This window comes from Canis lupus, chromosome 1 (genome assembly GCF_011100685.1).
Source record: "Canis lupus familiaris isolate Mischka breed German Shepherd chromosome 1, alternate assembly UU_Cfam_GSD_1.0, whole genome shotgun sequence".
Lineage (NCBI taxonomy): Eukaryota > Metazoa > Chordata > Mammalia > Carnivora > Canidae > Canis > Canis lupus.
In genome coordinates, this window is record NC_049222.1 from 19,130,364 (window position 1) to 19,153,274 (window position 22,911).

A 22,911-nucleotide genomic window follows, 5' to 3' on the forward strand; every position below is an offset into this window, starting at 1 on the left:
CAAAGTTTTTAATACTGAATAGGAAAACACATATATATTTTATCCAAAACTAATCAATAAAGTTATGCTTGGCATTCAAACAGATCATTTCACAACCCATCATGACATCTCTAGGCAGCGATTCCAAGAGGAATTAAGAAAAAAAGATTTACTGATTAGTGGTAAAGGTTAATACAATTCCTTTAAAACAATCCCTATTTGATGTATTTTCTCCCCTCTACCACTCAACTAAAGATTCTAGGCACATAATTTAAAAAAAAAGGAAAATGGTAAGCCTGCTTTTAAGAAGCATTTAAATATGCTTTGGCCAAAAGCGAACAAACAAAAAACTCATCTCTGTTATCCTGCTCATATGACTGAATGGTTAACTTCAAGAATGAATATTCCTGTTGTGCATCATGATCATCCCATGCAAGTCACAGGGCCACAGGCCATGTGGAGCCAATGTTTTTTAAAAAATAAAATTAAATTAAAAAGGCAAGAATGTAAAGAATTACATAAGAATTCCTTAACCAAAAATTCAATCTAAAACAAAATCTCTTGTAAATGGGTCTTTAAATATTCAGCATGAATGAAAAAAAAATCAAAACTCAAATAACATGCTTAAGAAGGTATACAAGTAAATTTACTGATTACATACACTTATATAGAAACATTACTGCATTTATGCCTGGGGGAGGGGAAAAAGGCTATCTAAATTAACATACTGAGCCTCATCCAATGACTATTCATTAAGGGACATGGGCAAAAAGTGATTACGATAGAGGTTTGTCAAGCAGATCACGGCTATTAAAAGATGACTGAAAAAAAAAAAAGATGACTGAATATATATAAATCCATACTCACATTATACAGATACGTTCTAAAACCAGACAGTTGGCCAATCATATCTGAAAGATTAGCACATTTTAAATCAAAATAATAAAGTACGTATCAAACATTAATGTCGTATATTCAAAATTATTTCTGTGCTTCCAGGAGACAACTATTTCAGGCAATACGTTGAAAGCACATACTATGCTAGCACTCCCCTAGGTACAAGTGCAATGAAGCTCCGTGAAACCCCAAGCATTTGCTGGAGAAGCAGCAAGACTATTCTTCACAGGTTGCCATACAGAATCCTAAGAGTTCTATAGAAACTAAAGGTTGTCCCGCATAATAACAAATTTTAGGAATTGCCAATATATGAGGGAAAGTTTGTAACCCCGCCCTGTATCACTGTGTATGGTGTGGGGGGAGGGGGGAGTACGATAGGGGTGTCATTTGTTAGAAGCGTTTAGAGAACAGATAGTGAACCAGTGTTTGGCTGTGCTAGGGAGAACCTCAGCAGTCAAGAGAACAACACGAAGGTTTCCATGTACAAATTACTTCTTTTTCACTTAAACCATCCCCCACCGAAGATTTAAACTGCCTAAAGAAACTATTTATCTGTTTTATAGACTGTGACTGTGGTTAAGATTTCATATATAAATTTACTATCTGAAAAGCTTGAGAAACATAGATTTGTTCATTCCCCTCCTTTTGCATAAAAAGTGACTGAATTAGGTAAGGATGTACAGAAGCTTATGATCTCTCTGGCCCTCATACAGCTCTCACAGGGTGAAGCAGGACAGTGGGCCAGATCTTCTGATACCCCTTTCCATTGGACTTCCCAGCTAGTAATCTGATTCAGTAAATTAGTTGCTTATCTGTCATTAGAAAAATCATCTGAAAAAACAGTATTTTTCTCCCTAATTATTGTCATCTGACTGAGAAACTATGAAATGAATGCATACAGATCCTCAGTTGAGGAGAGAGTAATGTTTGGGATAATCACCTTTTGAATTTCACCTCTCCTGTCTCTCACCCTTCCATCTGAGAATCACTACGCTGGAATCTCTTCTCTACAGCAGTGGCAGGTGATGAAAGGAATGGGAAAGGCTTCCAGCTTCCAAGTGCTCAACCAACTTCTATACAGGGAAATCTTGGGATGGTCTTGGAATCCTGAACACATCTTAAAATAGGTCACATCTGAGATTATGTGGTCACTTAAAACCCTACATAGATATGTTTTAAGAAGCACCACAATGCTTCAGGTTAAGACTACAAATGCTCAATCTTCTACCTCTCACCCAGAATTCAGGTGAGAGAATTCATTTCTAGTTCACTTCCTCTGACTTTGATATTATTTGTTCTGAAGACTAAGCTTTGCTTTAGGGGAAAGAGCAAACAAGCAAAAATCAAAACCAAGCCAAACCGGAGTAAGACCAGCCAGCCACCCTCTAGCAGAGAATAAAGAAAAAGCCTTCTTCACTTCACATGTGAGATAGAAAAATGTCTCAAGAATAAGCTAATTTATGTCTCTGCCCCCATGAGCTATGCCAGAATTTAATATTGTTTAACTATTAGAGGGATATTATTTAATTAGACATCTTAAAATCAGCAGGAATACTTGTGTAGTACGAACAATGCCCATCCCTTCCATTTCCATTCCCTACAGCTGAGTGTTCTTTAGTACAAGTACATACTTCAGACAGAAGTCTCATCATCATTTCTCAGTAAAATGTAAAGTCCTTTCATAAGGCTTCGAGAAACAGAACTGTGATTACAGCGCAGACACTAACTATAAGCAACAATTTTTTAAAACAACAAGCAATAAAATTGGTGGTTGCAGCTGTTTTCATCTCTAAATCAAGCAAGGCAAACCTTTTCAAGTGATGGGTAAGTTGTATAGAACAAACACAGAAAATATGTACAGAAAAATTACAAAAATACTAAGTATTGTTACAGATGACTGGATTGGCATTTAACAGGCTGAAAGAAACCAGATCAATCTCAATCTTGCTGGGGTCAATTCGGGTGCTCAAACCAATAAAACAAAAATTTTTTTCTTTATGTTTGTGTACTAGAAGTGCTAAAATATTAACCAAGTCTGCAAATGTCATGCACAATAAAACCATTTATAAATATTAAAACACTTACTTGTATCAAAATCTGCTTAACAAAAAATAGATAGCAAAAGTAATAAATCATTAGGACAATATTAAAAAAAAATAAAATATAAAATACCATACTTCCCCCCCAAAAAAAGCAGGAAAAGGAAGGGAAGAATGGATTTAGCAGACATTTTAATATACTTTGATCATTTTAATCCCAGAACTTAAAGGCAACACTTCTAATCTAACAAAATCTACAATTAGCTATTAAAATCAAAATATCACAGGTAAAATAAGTTCACATAATTTTCTTGCAATACCTAAATTAGTTTCCTTCCAAACTATAAACTATTCTGTTACATGCAGATCACAACAAAGCTTCGAACTAAAATATTAAAACAACGCGCTTACATATAATATTCAGTCAATATAAAGAGATAATAAAATTAGAAATACAGCATAAAATTATAAATGTCTCACAATCCAATCAAAATTGGATTTGTGCATGCACATTAGGTGACTGGAATTTAAAACATCATAGGGTAATCAACTCTGCTTTTTGTTCTGTAAAAACAAATTGAACAGGACTCTGAGCTCCTCTACAGGCATAATCTGTACTAGAATAAGGAAAATTTATATTTGAAAGCTTACTAGACACTAGTTCTATTACAAAGACATGTTCCGGTATTCATGGGCAGTGTTTTGTAAAGTACTTTATTTCCATTAGCATTATAAATTTTTTGTTCCTCAGCAAATCAGCAAGAGACTAATGGCACAAATCAATATCATACTCTTCACAGCAACTAATATTAGGTCATTTATTATAGCAAAGGCCACTAGAAACTCAGCTAAAGGTATATCAGGCATTTCAATTTGAACACCATCTTTTTTTTAACAGTGTGTCACAGGTTCAATGAGTTTCTCTTTTATAAAGTAGTCTTCATAGGCTTAAGAGCCTTTGACTCCTTAAAGCAGGTAGTGAGTGCACAAATACCCCAAAGAAAGTCAGCCATGCCTCCTAGGGGTCTTGCTACCAACTGCAACTCCTGGAGAGGTAACCAATTTCCGCACTGAAGGGAGGAGGAGGAGGAGGTGAGAGAGAAAAAGAAAGAAAGGGGTGTGAGAAAATGACTAAAACTTATTGCAAATCCTTTGGGCTCCAGAAGCTTTTCTACAGCGGCCAGTGGGATGAGACAAAGAAGAGGGCAAGGAGTGCCACACTTAATGCAAACCCCCAATTCCTGTTATTTATGCAAGGAAGAAATTAACTCAATTTCCTTACACTCACTCTGGCTTTGTTCCACAGGCTGGAGGCTGTCCTGGGGCTCCCAGTTAACTGGAAACCAGGTTGCTGGCTACATTAGCATACAGAGGACTTTCCTAGCAGCATAAAGTTCCTGTGGAGTTCCTAACCTACAGCATTACCTGATAACAGAGTTCTGTTTACTTAGAGGTAAAGTCCAAATAGCCAATTGATCCAGTAATGCTTTCATTTTTAATTTGCCATTTTACTACCCTAATTTCCAAGACTTGTAAAGGATTTAAGGAAAATTGTAAGGATGTTACATATCACCTCCAAGAACTCAAGTCACATGGAACTAAAGGATTTTCCTTGAAATAGTTGTTACTAAGAAGAAATTTTGTTTTCTATTAGGTTAGTAGCCAAATACAGATAAGTACAGACAGTTTTGTGCTGTTAAATACATGATGAGTTTAGAGTGCTTACACTTAAGCCCCATAGCTCTGACACTCTAGAAGAAAAAAGAGAAACAAATCCCTTAGGTCCCGACTTAACACTGCAAACAGATACGCATAGATATAGCGCACTTTGCATAATAGTTTGTCTTAGGACAAACCCTTCTGCCTCTCAATACAAAAATTTCCACAGAACATCAAGTACTTTTTCTATAGATCACTTAGTCATAATTTAATACTTTCCCTTCTTAATGACAATGCACAATCACTTCCAACCGGCTCTGTGAACATGACAAGGTAACAACCACAGATATTTCTGAGGAAACATCATCCTTTCGTTTCAGTGGATGCGCAAAGTAGGCATTAATTACACAAGGACTATTTTAGAATTCTTTGTTCTTTGTGAGCAACCAAATGATTTTCCCTTTCTTTCCCCAAATTTAATTAGAATATTTCTTCTGAAAAAGAAAGATACACCCAGAATGCAACAAAAGACCTGAGAAAGTAGTCAAGTAAGCACAATGTGAGGAGCCAAGAGAAACACCACAAAGTGCTTACACTAAAGCTCAGGGATTTGTTTCCCATCAGAGAGCTCTTATTCTTAGCCAATTTACTCTTATTTTATATTTAACTCCAATAAGTTTGGCTGCCTGGCGTCCACACTCCCGAAACACTGATAACAATAAATTAGAAACCAGGGGCAGAAGCTCCTAGGGGTGAGACATAACAGCCCACCAGCAAAAACTGGTAACAATTCCTAGACAATAAAAAGAGGAAGAAGGAAAGTTATCTTTTAAAAATAAGAAACGTGAGAGGCATTTCAGTCTGGGCCCTTTTATGTTTAGATAAACAGGTCTGCACTCTTCAATAAGCAAATGATGGTAATTTTACAGCATGGACCAAAACAGCAACTGGCTATCGAGGAGATGTTTAAAAAGCCAGAGATATTTTGAAATATTTCAACAGGAAGGGTTAACATTTTTCAGAAATCCAAGCATTTAGTAACTTTTAAACACTCAGTTATCTAGAAAATCATCCCTGAGAAAGCTGTTAGAGAGTTCCAAATAACTGAGGCATATATACAAAAGAAAGAAGGAAGGAATTCTGTGTTGATTAAGGCCTTTTGGGGGGTGGGGGGGGACTCACTTAAATCATATTTAGCAAACCCCATTCCTAGCCTTTCCCCATCCTTTGCCCAGCAAACCCTGAAAATATCTGCCTAACACAGAAGGCATTAATATTTAAATTTTTCTAGCTACAAGAGACTTATCCACTACCTCTATAATATATAGTTCCATCTTACCTTCTTGTATATTGTTGGTCCGTCCATATTTGTGCTCAGAATGACCACTACCTTATAATCATCAGAAAGTGACTTCAATTCCAGGTTAAAATAGGTACTACAGTGTGGCTTGTTGAAAGTCAAACCCAAAACATTTACTAGGAGTGTCTTTCACTGAACAAAGAAATCCTATTCTGTTTCCAAGGGGGATAAAAAAGAGGAGCCTAACCCTGGTAACCTTAGCACAAAAGGAAGCTAAAAAGGCAGGGACTCGATAAGAACAAAGGATTGTTCTTTCTGATGACATCAATACATATTAAACACGATGTGTTACACATCCTTCTATCAATATCTGAGATGATAAATTTGCAAATTAATACTACATTGGTCATAACTGCATAAAATTACAATAGCACCCTCTTTAGAAGAGATTTTGATTTATACAATGGTAGTAACTTTTATGTGTTTAATGTTTCTGAAATTAAAGGAGAAGATGAGCCACAGTGCGCAAGCAGAATACAACGTTCGAGAAATAATTACGCTTGTGACCTTATGCCCTGTAAGGTCACTCTGCATCACAGGCCAAACGAAATCAGGAACCATCAGCATTTACCTCCGAGTAGTCACTGCCTGGAATGAAGGGCAAGCGCGGGTATATTTCATAAACTAGCAGGAGCCTGACCTCATAAAAAAGTCAATTATCAAAATGCTACATGTAGAATGTCACAAAAAGAAATATATAAGTCGGTTCTACAAAACATCTTCCCTTCAAAATAAATCTGAGACAACTTAAACATTTCATTTTCATCTGAATTATAACACATTTCACAAAATAAAATTAACCCTTCCTTGGTAAAAATAGTCCAAAGAATTTCTAAAAAGTATTTTGTAACATAAAAGTGATTATAAATACATGAGAAAGACGGTGACTCAGAAAACATTTACACTATTTATATAAGTCACTATCATAAGAATGTATGCAATATTTATAATTCTGGTCCTGTTACCATTACAGTAAGAATCACAATGCATCTATCCTCAAATTTTCTATCAGAAATTAGGCATCAAAAGTTTACATACGACCTGCATTTGTAAGGAATAAAATGTTTTCCTAACATGTTCTGGGATAGAACTCCATTACCTGAAGCAAAATTCTCATATCACTCCAAGAGGACTTGGTTTTTAAGAAAATTTGTGAACCGGCTTTTCAGTTAAGGCAGACTATTGCTCCTTTTTCCTCCCTAGTGATTTCTGGTCTACTGCCAGAATCTCTGAGCAATATAAATTTAAGTGAACTCTGAGGCAGTGACAATAAGGAGAACAGAACTGCAGATACCAGCACAGCAAAGGCAAGGGGACAGTTAGCCAACATTCACTACGCGTATAATACGCCGTGCCGGATGCTATACAGGAAGCTTCTCCTTTATTTTACTCAGGACTGCTCTTTACAGTCCTAAGAAAAGCAACCTGGCTTCTGGCCCATTGTTTTCCTTAGGCTCTCAGACAAACCCACAAAAGGCTTTTATTACATAATGTATCTAAATAAAATTCCAGAAGACCCCAGTCAGTAGGATCAGTTGACTTGAGTCATCATCCTAGCCCCAGCTCACCTACTGGCTGTGAAGTCAGAGGAAGGTACTTTAAACCTCAGGTTCCAGATCCCTACGATGAAGGGCTATCACACCCCATCAGCCTAGGAGGGCATTCTGCTCCTCAAGCAAAAGCATTTTCTGAGTCTCAAATATCTAACAAAGGGACTCTTAGATCAAGCTCAGTCGTAACTTAGGAGCTGTCAATATTGCTTAGGCAATTACTGCACATGTTTAAATGCTTAGGCGGATTAAATTGTTAGAAAATATCTGATGAATGGTGTATTTAACATAGTGCTTAATATTTTACCTAATTTACTAAGAAGATTCCTATGCTGAAAATGGGTTTTAAGTTCCTAAGAGAATGTTTTATGCTGTTAACTTGCTACGATAATCATCTCTTCAAACATTTAATGACCATGGTAGAAGCGATTCCACTACAAGCACGTTATGGCAGGTGTGGGCTGTCCACCAGCTGGCTCCATAACCTTTTGATCCCTTTGGACAGCAAATCTGTTCAATAGCCCTATGTGGTCATTTCTTATTTGTTGTATGCTTTCTTCTCCTTTCACACATTCAGAATCCTTACTCCTTCAGTTTGACATTCTTTTATTAAAGTAGAAAGCTCTCAGTAAAGCAAACTAAAACTAATTTTACTCAGGCAATGTAAAAGTTCCAGGATAGATTAACATACTATAGAAAGAGTTCTTAGTGTAAACTCTTTTAGTTATGTGTAGATGGATGTTTATTCTTTCACTAAAATACAGTAACAGGAAATGATAAGATTAAAATTTTAAGTAAGCCAACATCCAGTTAATTTATAAGGTACTCCAAGATACTATAACTAAATGCCAGGGACATTATGTTATACAAATAGAAAGGTTTAAATCTGACCCAAGAACAACCTAGTTCATGTTTACTTAAACAATGAAAAGAGGGGATGCCTGGGTGGCTCAGAGGTTGAGCCTCTGCCTTTGCCCCAGAGCGGGATCTTGGAGTCCCAGGATTGAGTCCCACATCGGGCTCCCTGAATGGAGCCTGCTTCTCTCTGCACGTATGTCTCTGCCCCTCTCTCTGTCTCTCATGAATAAATAAATAAAATATTTTTAAAAAAATAAACAATGACAAGAACCATTTTCTGACAAGAGTAATTTTCTTACAGTTACACATTTCTGCTCCAACATGTTGCTGTTAAATTTAATACGGCGAAGAAATGACATTGTGGGAAAACAGGATTAGCTCAAATATCTACTCATTCCTCTACCCCCAACACCATTTTAAGATCTAAGTATGCTGGAGGAAGCAAGACGGAATAAATGGTGGTTAAGAAAATAAGTGTTGTAGTCTGACAGTCACTTAGTAATTGAGGGGACCTTAAGAAAGTTCTTTAATCTCTCTTGGCCTCAACTAACTCATCTGGGGGGGAAAGGGGAGAGGGTAGTGACACTAGTGCCTACTTTACAGGCTTATTGCAGTGGCTTAATGAAATAACACAGACCAGGCACTTAGCAAAAGCCTGACAGAGAGAGTGTTCAATTAATGGTAGGTATTGTCATTATTTTACTTATACTGTATCCTCTCTGGGCCCTCTAATAGACCTCTCATCTAGCAACATATACATTTTCATCATTGCTTCAGGGAGTAATCTGAGACCACATTACACCTTTAACTTGTAGCTAACTCATTCCCTTCTTTCCAGGAAGAAATCAAATAAAACGGCATTCACCACCATTGCTGATGATTCCTTTCTTTCCAAACTGTCAAGAATACAATGCTGTACACATCTTTGGTGTTTTCCTAAAGCTTTTACATGTAATCTATAATCAAGCCTGAGAAATACCTTTCATTCCACTCTATCTACATTCAGGCCTGGGTCCTACATCCCCTCTGTAGTAACTTCCCAGCTACTTATTCTACTTCAGTCCACTTTCCCACTGTGGTCCATTTTAAGTAACAGTGTCCTGAAACAGTTTCTTATACTTTCATAGCAGTGTTGTCCTTTCAAAAGGATCTCTAATGATTTGCTATTGTTTCACCTTCAATCTAGTCTGCAATATTTTACTCATAGTTTGTCCTTAAATTGAGAGTATCCTTTATTCAATAAGGTTATGATGAACTGATGAGCTAATTCTGTTTTTCAGAATATGATGAAGCTAAGAGCCACAAGTGACTAAACAAATAGCACTGTTCAAAGTTCTTCAAATACTCAAAAGCAAAGCTTTCTTCATCCTAGTCTTATGCCTTCAAGCATTTTTTTTACATTGTAGAAGATATTAAAACCTATGCACATTTAAGAACTTTAAGCCTAATACCTTTCAGAGTCCATGTTTAAAGACTCTGGTTTTTAAATTTCCTTTTATTAAAATGGAAAAACTCCCAGTAAGCAAATAAAAATCAGTATTATCCAAGGAAATTCTGTAACCTACACAGACTAAAGAATTTTAATTAGAGTTGTTAATGTGTGATGCTATGGTTATATGTAAAACCCATATTTGCATTTTTACAGATTATGAATGTATTTAACATAAAGTGCTTACCACAGCCTAGGCATTGTTCCATGTGCTTACCAAAAATTACCTTATTCCAAAGTCAGAATAACCCTACAGTCTACCATATTTATTTCATCTGTGATAAAGTGAAGCTGAGAAACATTGAGTGTCCAAGGTCATATACACCTATAAACAACCACTAGAGTCACCAATGACAAACACTTGGGAGACTGCTACCAGGTATAACAATTATAGTCCTTTCTGAATCTTGTTTTCATATCCTTATTGTATAATCATGTATTGTCTTGACATGTATAGTATCTTCTTACCAAGAATTTGCTATTGGCAAAAATCATTTAAAACAAATCCATCTAGGGCAGCCCGGTGGCGCAGCGGTTTAGCGCCGCCTGCAGCCTGGGGTGTGATCCTGGAGACCTGGGATCAAGTCCCATGTCGGGCTCCCTGCATGGAGCCTGCTTCTTCCTCTGCCTGTGTCTCTGCCTCTCTCTCTCTCTCTCTCTCTCTGAATAAATAAATAAACAAATAAATAAATCTTTAAAAAAATAAAATAAAATGAATCCATCTAAAATCTAGACCAAATTTTCAATAGTAAAAAGTTTTAAGTTTCATTGAGAATTTAACTTAAAAAGTAAAATTGATTTTACCATATACTCAATAAAACAGTTTAAAACTTTAATTCTGAATTCTTTGTTAGAAGAATAATCAAACGAATTGGGATGAAGTATATTTTTCTAAAAAGAAAAAACTACAATAGCATAATACAACTTTTTTTTAATGACCATCTAACCTAGCAGCAGGATCACTAAGGTTTGATTCTGCAAAAAAGCCTCAAGCACTTCAACAAATTTTCTCAAGCCTTTCCCAATCCATTCAAATTATATTCTTTTGAAAGATCTGTCCATCAAAACCTTGCTAATTTTCTTTTCCAATAGTACATTGTTCTAACTCTACCCAATATTTACCACTTAAGGATCCAGAATTCCAACTTCAACATGGAAATTATCTGCTTTATACTACACTTGCCCATCATCAGATCACGGTCTACAAGTTGGCATCCACAAGCATAATCATGCCAAAAAGACAAATGCTACTGTTAAACATGGTAAGATTTTCTTATTGAGGATTAATTTTATAAGGGGTCAGTCCATCAGAGTATTTAGATATATTTTTTTATTTTTTATTTTCTTTAAGATTATTATTTATGTATTTATTCACAAGACACACAGAAGGACAGAGAGGCAGAGACACAGGCAGAGGGAGAAGCAGGCTCCATGCAGGGAACCTGACATGGGACTCGTTCCCAGGTCTCCAGGATCACCCCCCCGGGCTGAAGGCGGCACTAAACCGCTGAGCCACCAGGGCTGCCCTAGATATATATTTTTAAACCAAATTCCAAACCACATAGATTTGGAAAATGAATGCAAAGAATTCAAGGATTCCCTTATTTTCACTTTAATTTTTTTTTTTTTTTTTTAAGATTTTATTTACTTGACAGAGCATGAGACAAGTGAGGGCAGGGGCAGCAGGAGAGGGAGAAGCAGACTCCCCACTGAGCAGGGAGCCCCAGTAAGGGCTCTATCCCAGAACCCTGAGATCATGACCTGAGTCAAAGGCAGACACTTAAATGAATGAGCCACCCAGGCATCCTTTATCTTCACTTCAAGTGACTCACTTTTGTTGAGAGGTAGTAGCAAGCATATCTGGGAGTTTTAAAACTTTTGTATGTAAGCATGGAAAGCTCTGTAGAGAACACTTACGTGATATGACGTGGTCCATATACTGTGGTAAATAAGGGGCCCAGGCATCGATGGCTTCTTTCCTCCCAGCCTGCTCAATTCTTCTCAATTCAGCTAGAAGCAGGGCCTGTGCAGCTTCCCTGACCTGAGAAGGAAACGGATCCAAACCAAAAAAACAGAAAGCAGATCAGTTGGTGAGGTGTTTAAAAACTAGAAAGTTCATCATAAAATAAAATTAGAAAATATACAAGCCACATTTATTTACAGGAGAAACACTACAAACCAAGTAATGAATTAAGTACCGAATAAACCGGCTGTGAGCAAAATCAAAGACATTTAATGAATGATTGCACTGAAAATTTTAACACTAACAGACAAAATTATGTTTGTAGATTTATGCAGTGTTGGGTTTAAAACTTTATTTTCCAAAGCTTTTAATATTCTTGCACTTTAATTTTCACTTTAAAATTTTCACATATGGGACGCCTGGGTGGCTCAGCAGTTGAGCGTCTGCCTTTGGCTCAGGGTGTGATCCCAGAGTCCCAGGATGGAGTCCCACATCAGGCTCCCCCCATGGAGCCTGCTTCTCCCTCACCTGTGCCTCTGCCTCTGCCTCTCTCTCATGAATAAATAAAATCTTAAAAATAAATAAAAATAAAATTTCCATATAATTGTTACTGTTAGAAGTCACTGTTAGAACTGTTATATTTGTCTTCTCTTTTAGCCTGAAAAAACCTTATCCAGTGAATTTCTTTATATACTAAATAGGTATTTGCACAAACATTATGTATAAATCTGCACGATACCTAAGACACATTTAAACAATTTGTTTGAAAACAAATAGGCAAAATACATTCCTCTGTAATGGCATTAATTCTATAGAAAGAAAACAGTTTTCAAAGTTACATCACTTCAGTTTGTCTTTCAATGCAGCACATGTTTATTTTGCAGTTTTTGTGGAATTTTATTTTAGCAAATTACCACAAGCATGGGGTCAAAGAAGTTAGTTAATTGTCAAGTGGTGTTATCAATTTATTAACTCTTTATCATTGAAAAGGATATGATAAGCAATGCCTGATATGAGTTTGAATGAAAATTGTTTTTAATTATAACTGACTTTTGAAGTGAATTCAAATACAATTCAATGCAAAACCATGAAAATTTTAGTATGCTACAATTCCATTTATAGTTGAGGGAAGGGAAACGGGATGAGGGAAATATTTATATTTGATAAATTTAAAATCTTGAATAATACAAACTGCTATAGCTAGACAGGTCAAATGCCATAATAAAGGAAATCTCTATCTATAAAACATTTCCAGTCCCTGGTGATATTATACTCCAAGCAACGTCTAATACAGCATAAGTCCATTAACACAAAATAATAGCTACCATTTATTGAGCTCCTACCATGTGTCAGGCTCTGTACTCTTTTACTTGCATTATCTGATTTGATCCTGACAGCAATCCCATGAGGAATATATTATTATCCTCACTTTACAAATGAGCTTCAAACAGGTTAAGTAAATTGCCCAGGGTCACAAAGTTAATAATTGGCAGAAATGATATTTAAACCCGAGTCTCTTTGAATTCTAAAGACTTTCTCTTATTATAACACAGTATCTTCCATTGGACAATGGCTATTCACTTAGAATTTGATTGATGTGATTATACCTCAGTGTGTTATTTTGGAGAAAGTGGGTGTATGTATGTGAACATGCATGTATGTTAATCTATATAGAACAATCTATACAGAAACCAATACTCAAAGAAATAGTCCCATAAGTATATGAAACCTTGGGTCAGATACTCACCAGATTAAAAAGTAAGCAAATATGCAGCTGGAACATTACTGTTCAGTATATAAAGTGAAAAAAAATCATGAATCCATATTTTCTATGACATACAAACAGGTGAAAAAAATTAGATAAACATTAACTATTTCGTTTCAAATTTACACTTGCCTATTGCTTTCATGTTTTTGTTTTTTATCCATATCACATTAATATTACCTCCAAGCATCGATCTTGCCATCTCCGAGCCAGCATCTCTAGAAGTGGAGGCCTAAATTTGTCTAATCCCAGCAGGTCTGGCAGCATAACACAATGCATAGCAGCTAACTGACTCCATCCTGTTGAAATGTAATATATTACAAATACTTTAAACATTTTGGCATTTCCTAATTCAAAGATTTTTCTTTAAATATATTAAAAACCAAAGGATTTCCATTAGATATTTTATACAAATAACTCTATCAGATGTATTTCATCTCTAAATCATGTAACTGGTACTCATAAAGAACTCTTTTAAAGTCTTAAATAAACTTTCACATGAAGTATATACAAAGTCTATAGGGAAAACATATTTCTAAATAATCCCTCTAAAATAAAACATACTCAGGGATGAGAACACAGAAATAAACATGCATTAGAGTTATAGATTTGAAACCAGTTAAAAGGGCATTCACACAGATATCCAAAGATAAGCTCCTGTCACTTCAGGTCTGGCCATCTGTGTATGACCATCTTTGTCAGTCAACAGACAGGTCTTCCCTTGTCTGTCACAGAGCCTTTCATTAATACTTATTGATCTCTTTTCTTACAAAATGAATCAGATATTTAATCGCAATCATAACTAAGTAACATAACATCACCTTTGAGAGGAAAAATACATGCAGACATTTCATAAAATAAAAACCAGATAATCCAAAATTTACAAAATCTTCAGTACCATTAACTTTAAATCTATGGGAATAAAAGTTATTTTTTTCCAAAATTCTAATCCATAGTTTGGAATTTGATTATGTAAAGAAAACAAACTGCAAGCCACTGCAATATCTAAAAGTAACTGTATTCAGATAATAATTATTTCAACCCTGTTTTAAAGGTGTCAGAAAAATATAAGCATAATAAATGCCTCACTCTTTCCAAATCATGTATGAAGCCACTATTAATCCACAATAACTACCATTACCTTCTGGGGACAACACTTAAAGACAAATAATCAGGATGAATGCAAAAAAAAAATCCCAATTATCTACTATTATATACAAGATTGAGTTATCTGTGATCACAGAATTTTAACAAATCACTGTCCTGAAATAATCTAAACTGCAATCTTCTAAAACAACAAAAACCCTATCATAAAATTCAAAATAATTACTGAGATCAAAAGAAAAAAAAGAGAGAATGAGTGAAAGACAAGCCACCTATCTAAAGATTCATCCTTTCAGTAAGGAAATTCTCATCAAATGAGAATACATAATTAAATAATTAAGGTATGAGCAAACACATTTTAGATTTCAATTTATTTTCAATAGAGGATATATATACTTATATAGAGGATATATATACATATATACTTATACACACACAAATATATATATAAATGAAAATTACAACCTAGGAATTTCTTAAAGTGCTTTAACATCTCTTAAAAGTTTGAAATGTATTTATGAGCTGAATTTTAATAGGATGATGATTCTCACCATGGGCCAAAGTCAACAGCCTTTTTTTAACTAACAAATTCCTATCTTTCACAGTAGCTTAACAAATTTGTCCCTAATTATAATGTTCAGTCTTAGTATATTAACCTTAGTATCTGTCTATGACAGGGAAACCAAACAAAAAATGAGCTATACTTTCGTGCTCCCACATTTTCTTTCCAAACATGGTTTCTGTACTTTACAGATACTGTACCATTCTTTCTTTTTGAATGGACTGGTAATACTGCTTTTTAGTGAAGAGTCAAAATCAATCTGATTACATTTTAGATTCTGTAAATTTCTTCCCTTTTTATATTATACATACTGGTGAAGACGGAACCCACAATGAAGACAGTGGATATAATGCAGAGCTCACGTTAGGCTTCCAGGCAGAATAAATAATCATATAATGGCTCTTGGGGAAAAAAGATTTGTGGATTCCATTCACATTTTCAGAGTTCCAAAAATACTTTCAACTAGTGTAACTCCATAGGGATAATATGATAGCCTAACTACATCTTAAAAACCAAAAAAATAGATTTTTGCCTCCTCCAAAAACACAGAAATAGTAAGGAGAATAAACAGGTGAATTCCTCTCATTCTATAATCACTGGTGCTAATCAACATTCTGAAGACTTTTCAAATGATTATGTCAAGGGACCCCTCACATCTCCCTCTAATCTCAGAGTAATGATACATATAAAACAGATTCATTAGTTCTAACACCAGAGATCACATGGCAAATATCATTATGAAAACCAATCCACCTTTTAATACCTACTTCACATCAAAGAGTATCCTCTTTGCACTACTTTAATGACATTCTAGATTACAAGGAACAGTTTATACCAGCTAGGAGTAGCATTCCATTTTCATAACTGGCCCTTATCATTGATATTAGCAGAAAAAGTTTAAAAATGGAAAATTTAGGATCTCATATATAACAAAGCAGATAAATGTATAAATTGGATAAAAAGAACATGTCATACCAGAATAAAGCACAGATTGAAAGGGAGTTGTTAGAAAGTTGAGAGAGAATACCTTCATTTACTAAGAAACAGGTATGTAAAGCAGGAGTAGAAGCAGAGTCAGAGCCAGAGTGATCAGCATCAGACCGAGCGGAAATGACAGGAGCAGGAACTTGCAGAGAAAACAGAAGAAATAAAGAGAAGAGAATTGAGGTACAGCAGCTTCTGAAAAAAAGCTCAGTATTAGTGAAGAATGAAAAACAAAGTTGGCAAAATATAGTAAATGGAGAACTGAAAAATGATGTTTTAATCAAAAGGGCATGATCATTGAGGATTACAGCAAAGAAATGATAAATTTTACTGAACAGCAATCACCGTGTAGTTCAAATTCCTCTTAAAACCAAAATATATTTAATAATCTAATTTATCGATGTACCAATTAATACAGAAAACAGTTCTAAAACAAGGAAGGCTATAAGGAAAGAATGACATATTCAGAATTAGCAAAATGTAATTCAATTTTTAAAATGTATCATATACTAAAAACTTTATATTGGTCTTCATATTGCCAATTACGTTTTTCTAATAATTTATTTCCTAATCTTATGTGTAAATTATTTTTTAATATCTCAGACCAACATCCACTGAGATCATTTCAATTTTCCATACTTGTTTTATAAAAACACAATTTAAAATCTGTCAACTTATAAAGTATATACTAAACTTATGTGAGAAGAACCTTAACATAGCTTCTTTCTTAGAACTTTAAAAAAGTACTTTTATGATACCAGTGTTTTATATTATAAAATTATTGTGAACGTTCTAATCCTCATAAAATATATGCAACAACTCCACCCCACCCCCAAAAAAGTTACGTTACCAGGAAAATGTTTCGGCTTAAATTATCATATGAAAAGCCAAAAAGACCGTATGGCACACACATTCTACAACTGGAGGTCAATGTTAAGATTTAGAGGTCACCATTTGACACTTCCTTCCTATGGAGAAATTACCATATGTCATGCACAAGCATCTTCAAATTAATCCCTCTCCTTTCTTCTGTCATTGAACAGCAATAGGTTTGGGCTCCTGAACAGATTAAGCATTGTCCACTGAATGATATGTTTGTTTTTCATGCAGTGAAGTTCCTTTGTAACTACAGGACAGCTGCATGAAAACAACTTTTCATAATTTCCACACGAATGCATCATAATGTCAATCAGGCACGTGTGAGGCAGTAAACAGTAGAACTAAAAGAAGTACATGAGCAGCAATAAAAAATAGAAAATCCAACTCCATAAACTCTAAGAAGCACATCTTTGCACACATGAAAGTCTCATCTGGGAAATTATAATTGCTTTTATTATCACAGATCTGTTTTTTGTTCCTTATAAAATTACAATGATTTTATAATAATATGTTTATGAAAGAAACAGAGCTTTTCTTAACTGCACATTTTCTAAGATACAGGAATTCTACTGTAATCTTGGAAAGAAATCTCAAATATTTTTAAGTTCCACTAAATAAATTTATTTTAAAAATCATCTTTAATTACAAATTCAATTATTATGGCCTATAAAATATTCACTTCCTCATGCAAAAAAAAGTTGGTAAGCCTGGATGTCACAGAGTAAATTTTCAGGTTTTAGCTTTCATGCCAACAAAATTGTTCATAAAGTTCCTCTGGTGGTTTCCAAGAACTGGAACTTTTCTATAATTTCACTTTAAAAAAAAAAAGGAGAAATTACTATTATTGAAATTACCGAAAAGGCTGTGGTACCTGTATCTGATTTTACTCTTCGATGAGAGAACAGTAGAGTGAAAGGTGAGGAAATTCAATACAAATGAATAAAAGTTCAGGACTGAGTAATCATTACCCTACAGGTCAAGTAAGTAGTGGGATTAAACTCCATCTTCTGTGAGTCACAAGCACAAAAGAAACTAGAAATGCTACTAAAAGAACTGCTAGAATAAGCGTAATAGGTCTTAATAGAATAATGTTCAAAATATGTAAACTAATTTTTAATGAGAGAAATAAACAGTCTCTGTTTTGGAGTCCTGTTTAAATAAGAAAAAAAGCTATTTAGGGATCCCTGGGTGGCTCAGCAGTTTGGTGCCTGCCTTCAACCCAGGGCGTGATCCTGGAGTCCCAGGATCGAGTCCTGAATCAGGCTCCCTACATGGAGCCTCCTTCTCTCTCTGCCTGCCTGTCTCTCTCTCTCTCTCTCTCTCTCTCTCTACCTCATGAATAAATAAAATCTTAAAAAAAAATTTTACATTTTCCTTTAATAAGTTCTGCGAGAAAAAAAATCAAGACTACTATAAGATCAAGGAATCAGATTTACTATGCTTTAAAAATCTTGGCATCACCACCAAAAAATACTTCATTCAGACTACCTCATAGCTGAGATGGGAGAATCTGGAACTACTTTTTTTTTTTTTTTTTTTAAAGATTTTATTTATTTATTCATGAGAGAGACAAAGAGAGAGGCAGAGACACAGGCAGAGGGAGAAGCAGGCTCCATGCAAGGGAGCCTGACGTGGGACTGGATCCCAGGTCTCCAGGTCGATCCCGGGTCTCCAGGATCACGCCCTGGGCCGAAGGCAGGCGCTAAACCGCTGAGCCCCCCAGGCGTCCCTAGAACTACTTTCATAATTAACTGAGAATATTCAAATTAAACTCTCATTGAGCTTTTAAAACTTTCCACATATAGAGAAATCAGCAAAAGAAATTTAAAAAGTACTACTTCCAAATCAAAAAGCTCAAGACTTAATGACAATAAACCTGAAAGAAGCCACACGTAGCACTGAATATTAAAAAATTTACATCATAAAGCATAAGTGAGCATTTGGTTTTTAAAACAGAAAAGCTGCAATGTCAATTATCAATTGGCTTATCTTATTAAGGATTAGTAAAACATAAGGGCAAAAGTCTCAGCATAGCTTCAAGTGATGACAAACGTGGCACAAGTTCTATTATTTAACCTAGAAAAGTAAACTTTGCAGCTAAGAGTCTCTTCAACTACTTACTATCACATGAAAAGACAAAGACAAACGAACCTGTGTGACAACATATACCTGCACATATCTGCTCTGGCCTCCCCCTTAATAGCATATATTTAGCATTCAATGTTACAACATCCATGGTTTTCAGTTTTTTAATAGGTCTCTTTCAGTCTTCATTTGAAATGTGATTCTGAACTCCTTTGTTCCCTACTGCCATTTTGACATGAAAAATATATAAAGCACAAAAAGTGAACGTACTTTAGGTAGCAAGTTATTGGTCTAAACCTCATTAGCCTCCTGGTACATGAACACAAACAGCCTTTTCAATACATTTTTCAGAAAGGAATAATGAAAATCTAGAAAACTTTCTGTAAAACCAAATGTAACGCTTAAAGAAGTTTTTCCAAAGCTTAACACTAGTAAATAAATAAAACTATTTAATAATGAATCATTTTATCTGAAGCATTACAGGATAATCACAAAGCTTCAAGAGGGGAAGACAGAGGAGGCATTCCACACTAGGTCTGCCATTCAGTATAGAGATCTTAGAGAGCAACGTCTGCCTTTTTATAAACTTTATGTCTATACTATCATGTCTTGGGGAGATGAGCATTCTCGTCATCTTTTAAGTCAACATTAAGCATTAGGATAAATCATTAATCAAACATTCTAAGGAAAAAGGATATCCTTAAAATGCTATGAAGGAAGAGCACAAAATGTCGAAGGGCAATAGGGAAGTAATAAGGTTCCAGGAAATAGAAAGGATAAGGACTTACTGTGAAGCAGAATGAATTAACAGCCCAAGATGGCATTCTGATAGACATACATTAAGGCAAAATACAAAAATGCTAATAATGTTTGAAAAATACAGTAACTATTTACCCTCCAGATCAGAATTGGAATAAGTTGAGATGCAATGAGAATTTTACCTTGGCCTATAACTCTAGCTAGAATCCAAATATTAAAATTAAAAAATTTTTAAATCTTGCTTCTGTAAAAGGTCTCCTTCATTACTAACATCTAAAATAAATAAATGAGCCAAGACCAAGTACCATGGGGGAAGAGTTTATTATAGTGAAAGATAAAGTGATAACATACTAACTTGAATTAGACATTTGAAGGCTATTACAATTTTTTATTTCATTTAATTAACAATAAGCACCTACTATGTGCCAGATGTTGGGCTAAGTATATAAAACGTAGTAAAGACCAAAGATGCTGCTTTCAGTTACTGAGTCTGGTAGGAAAAACAAATAATTAATTAAAATATTATAAACTGCACTCCTCTGGATCTATTCCACTAGACATAAACTCCTTGAAGGCAGAGAACTGTTTTGTCAGCCTTATAGTCTCAGCACCTACTTACTGACATATTAACACTAGAAGCATAAAAAGAAGGTATCTACAGATTCATTCAACCAAATATTTACTGAGTGTATTCTATAGATCAGCTACTGTTCTAAGAACTTGTGCTAAATCAGTGAATAAAACAGAATAGAACAAATGCTTGCCCTTTGAGCTTCCAAAGACCAAAGTCATAAGCCAATTTTTTAAAAGGCATAAAAGTTCAAACACAAAATTTTAAGGAGTTTTGAGGTCCATCCATTGACCTGATATATGTACTCCATATTTCTTGCTATAGACTCTGGAAAAGGATGGTGAGAAACTACTGATTAGTTAATTGATTAAACTCTTAATTTAATAATGACTACCTCCTACTTCTAAATCCATTTCTGAAAAATAAAATAGCAAATACTGTAACATAACCTTATATATTTAAATTGCTGAGACTGGTTTCCAAACCTACCACTGAGTAAAGATGCTACTAACATAGATATAGGGTCAAGAGAACACTAAAGACATAGACCAAAGGCTTATGCCATAACATTACTGAATTGATCAAGAAAAGTATGGTATGTCAGAATGTAAAAAAGCCTACAGCTATGGGCGGATTTAGGGCTGTATAAGCATGAACAAAAACCCAGTTTGATATTTCTGATCTCTTTCTCAAGTGAGATGTTTTATAAAGTACACAATCATGTATTTAATAAGTAAAAACTATCTCTATCAAAAAGTACATGACTGTCATAAATGTTAATTATTGGCAAACACTGCATTAACAAGCCCACTGCTAGACAAAATTAAGCTCTTGTGAAGAAATTATTTTCCAATGAAATACCCTGATAATGTGTATGAGAAATCATGTTATCTGAACTATCTATATTATCTTTATTCTTAGACCCAAATGTCTATGAAAGGTCCAATCCCCAGCTAAAGTCTTTACTCCATATAGATTATTTTGCAGCTGAACGAGTATTAGCCAACATATAAGTGACAGTTTATCGAAAAGGAGCATATTCATGTTTGCAGTCCAGCTTGAAAAATGGATTGTGAGTCAATGTGCACTGCAGTGGGAGTCAGGAAAAGAAAGCATAAGAGGAAAATGTTTACAAGGCAAGGAAACCAATATAAGAGAAGTCAGAGCAGAAGGACAAAAATATAATATCCTAACCACTGAAGTGTAATCAGAGAACTCAGAGCTTTTGTCCATTCTCTTACCCATTTCTTACCCTAAACCAGTTGTTTATGTTCATGAGTTATCTGCTAGATATAAGTAAACTACTCAAGAAAGTATACATCAGACTAATCTTTCTAACCTCCTAACTAGAGTTGTTTAGAGGGGAAAAAAGGCTTAACAAATATTTGTTAAAGAGGTAATTATTCCATATTTTCAATATTCAAATACAAAGTGGGTTTCATGATGCCATCCTATAGTATTTTACCACGTAACTCTCACTACAGACTGCTAACTTCTACTTACTTTAAAAGATAAGCAGCTGTGCTATTTCAAATGAAAATTCCTAACTCTACTGCCTTAAATAAATGCACTGGAAAAGACTCAATCCTCAGTGCCTTCTTCACTGCTCTCAAAACATGATGTTTTAGGAGAGGAGCAACGTTAAAGCATTCTAACTGTAACATCCTCAGACTTGACCAGGTGAGTATATTCAATATCATAATGGTGGTGAAGTACACAGTGCATCATGCCAATGTCACCAATTAAAGTGGATCACTTCTATCTGCTAAGATTACAGAGGGAGAAAAATGTAATCCGAGAAGAAACATCAACTATACAGAATGATAATGAAGATGGTAATGATGATGACAACAAATAATATCTCTAACAAGAACTGATCTTTTTTTTTTTAAGATTTTATTTTATTTATTCATGAGAGACACAGAAAGAGAGAGAAAGAGAGGTAGAGACACAGGCAGAGGGAGAAGCAGGCTCCACGCAGGGAGGCTGATGCGGAACTCGATCCCAGGACCCTGGGATCATGCCCTGAGCTGAAGGCAGATGCTCAACCGCTGAGCCACCCAGGCATCCCAGGAACTGATCTTAAATGAAACTTTGAACTAACTAAATGGAGGAGAGTATGCCCTGCCACTGATTTTGTATTATATAAGCTGGAAGGTATTTTCAGCAGATTTAGGATATATATACATCTTATTGTAGAAAAAGCACAGATCTAGAGTTAAAAGGTGCTGTTGTAGCCTAATCATACCACCACAACTAACCATATTTTAAACAAGTCTCTTACTCTTGTGAAGCTGTTTGTTTCTCTCTTTAGTAATGGCTCTAAAAATACTAAAACTCTATACAACATAAAGAATTTTTAATTTATGAAGTAATAGTATATTTAGAACATTTTTTAAAAGTAAAGA

General features: G+C 34.9%; 1 protein-coding gene across 6 annotated transcripts in view; it reads right to left on the reverse strand.

Annotated features, from left to right (window-relative positions):
- The window catches only part of WDR7 (WD repeat domain 7), a 353,142-nt gene that overhangs the window by 219,495 nt on the left and 110,736 nt on the right, over positions 1–22,911 (reverse strand). For 5 of the 6 annotated variants that reach the window (XM_038525932.1, XM_038525930.1, XM_038525931.1 and 2 more), the window contains 3 exons: positions 16,253–16,351; positions 13,740–13,858; positions 11,749–11,872 (listed from right to left, as the gene is read on the reverse strand). In XM_038525932.1, the coding sequence (XP_038381860.1) occupies positions 11,749–11,872; positions 13,740–13,858; positions 16,253–16,351 (342 nt within the window). The remainder of the gene's footprint in view (positions 1–11,748; positions 11,873–13,739; positions 13,859–16,252; positions 16,352–22,911) is intronic. The other variant, XM_038525933.1, reaches the window with a different exon arrangement.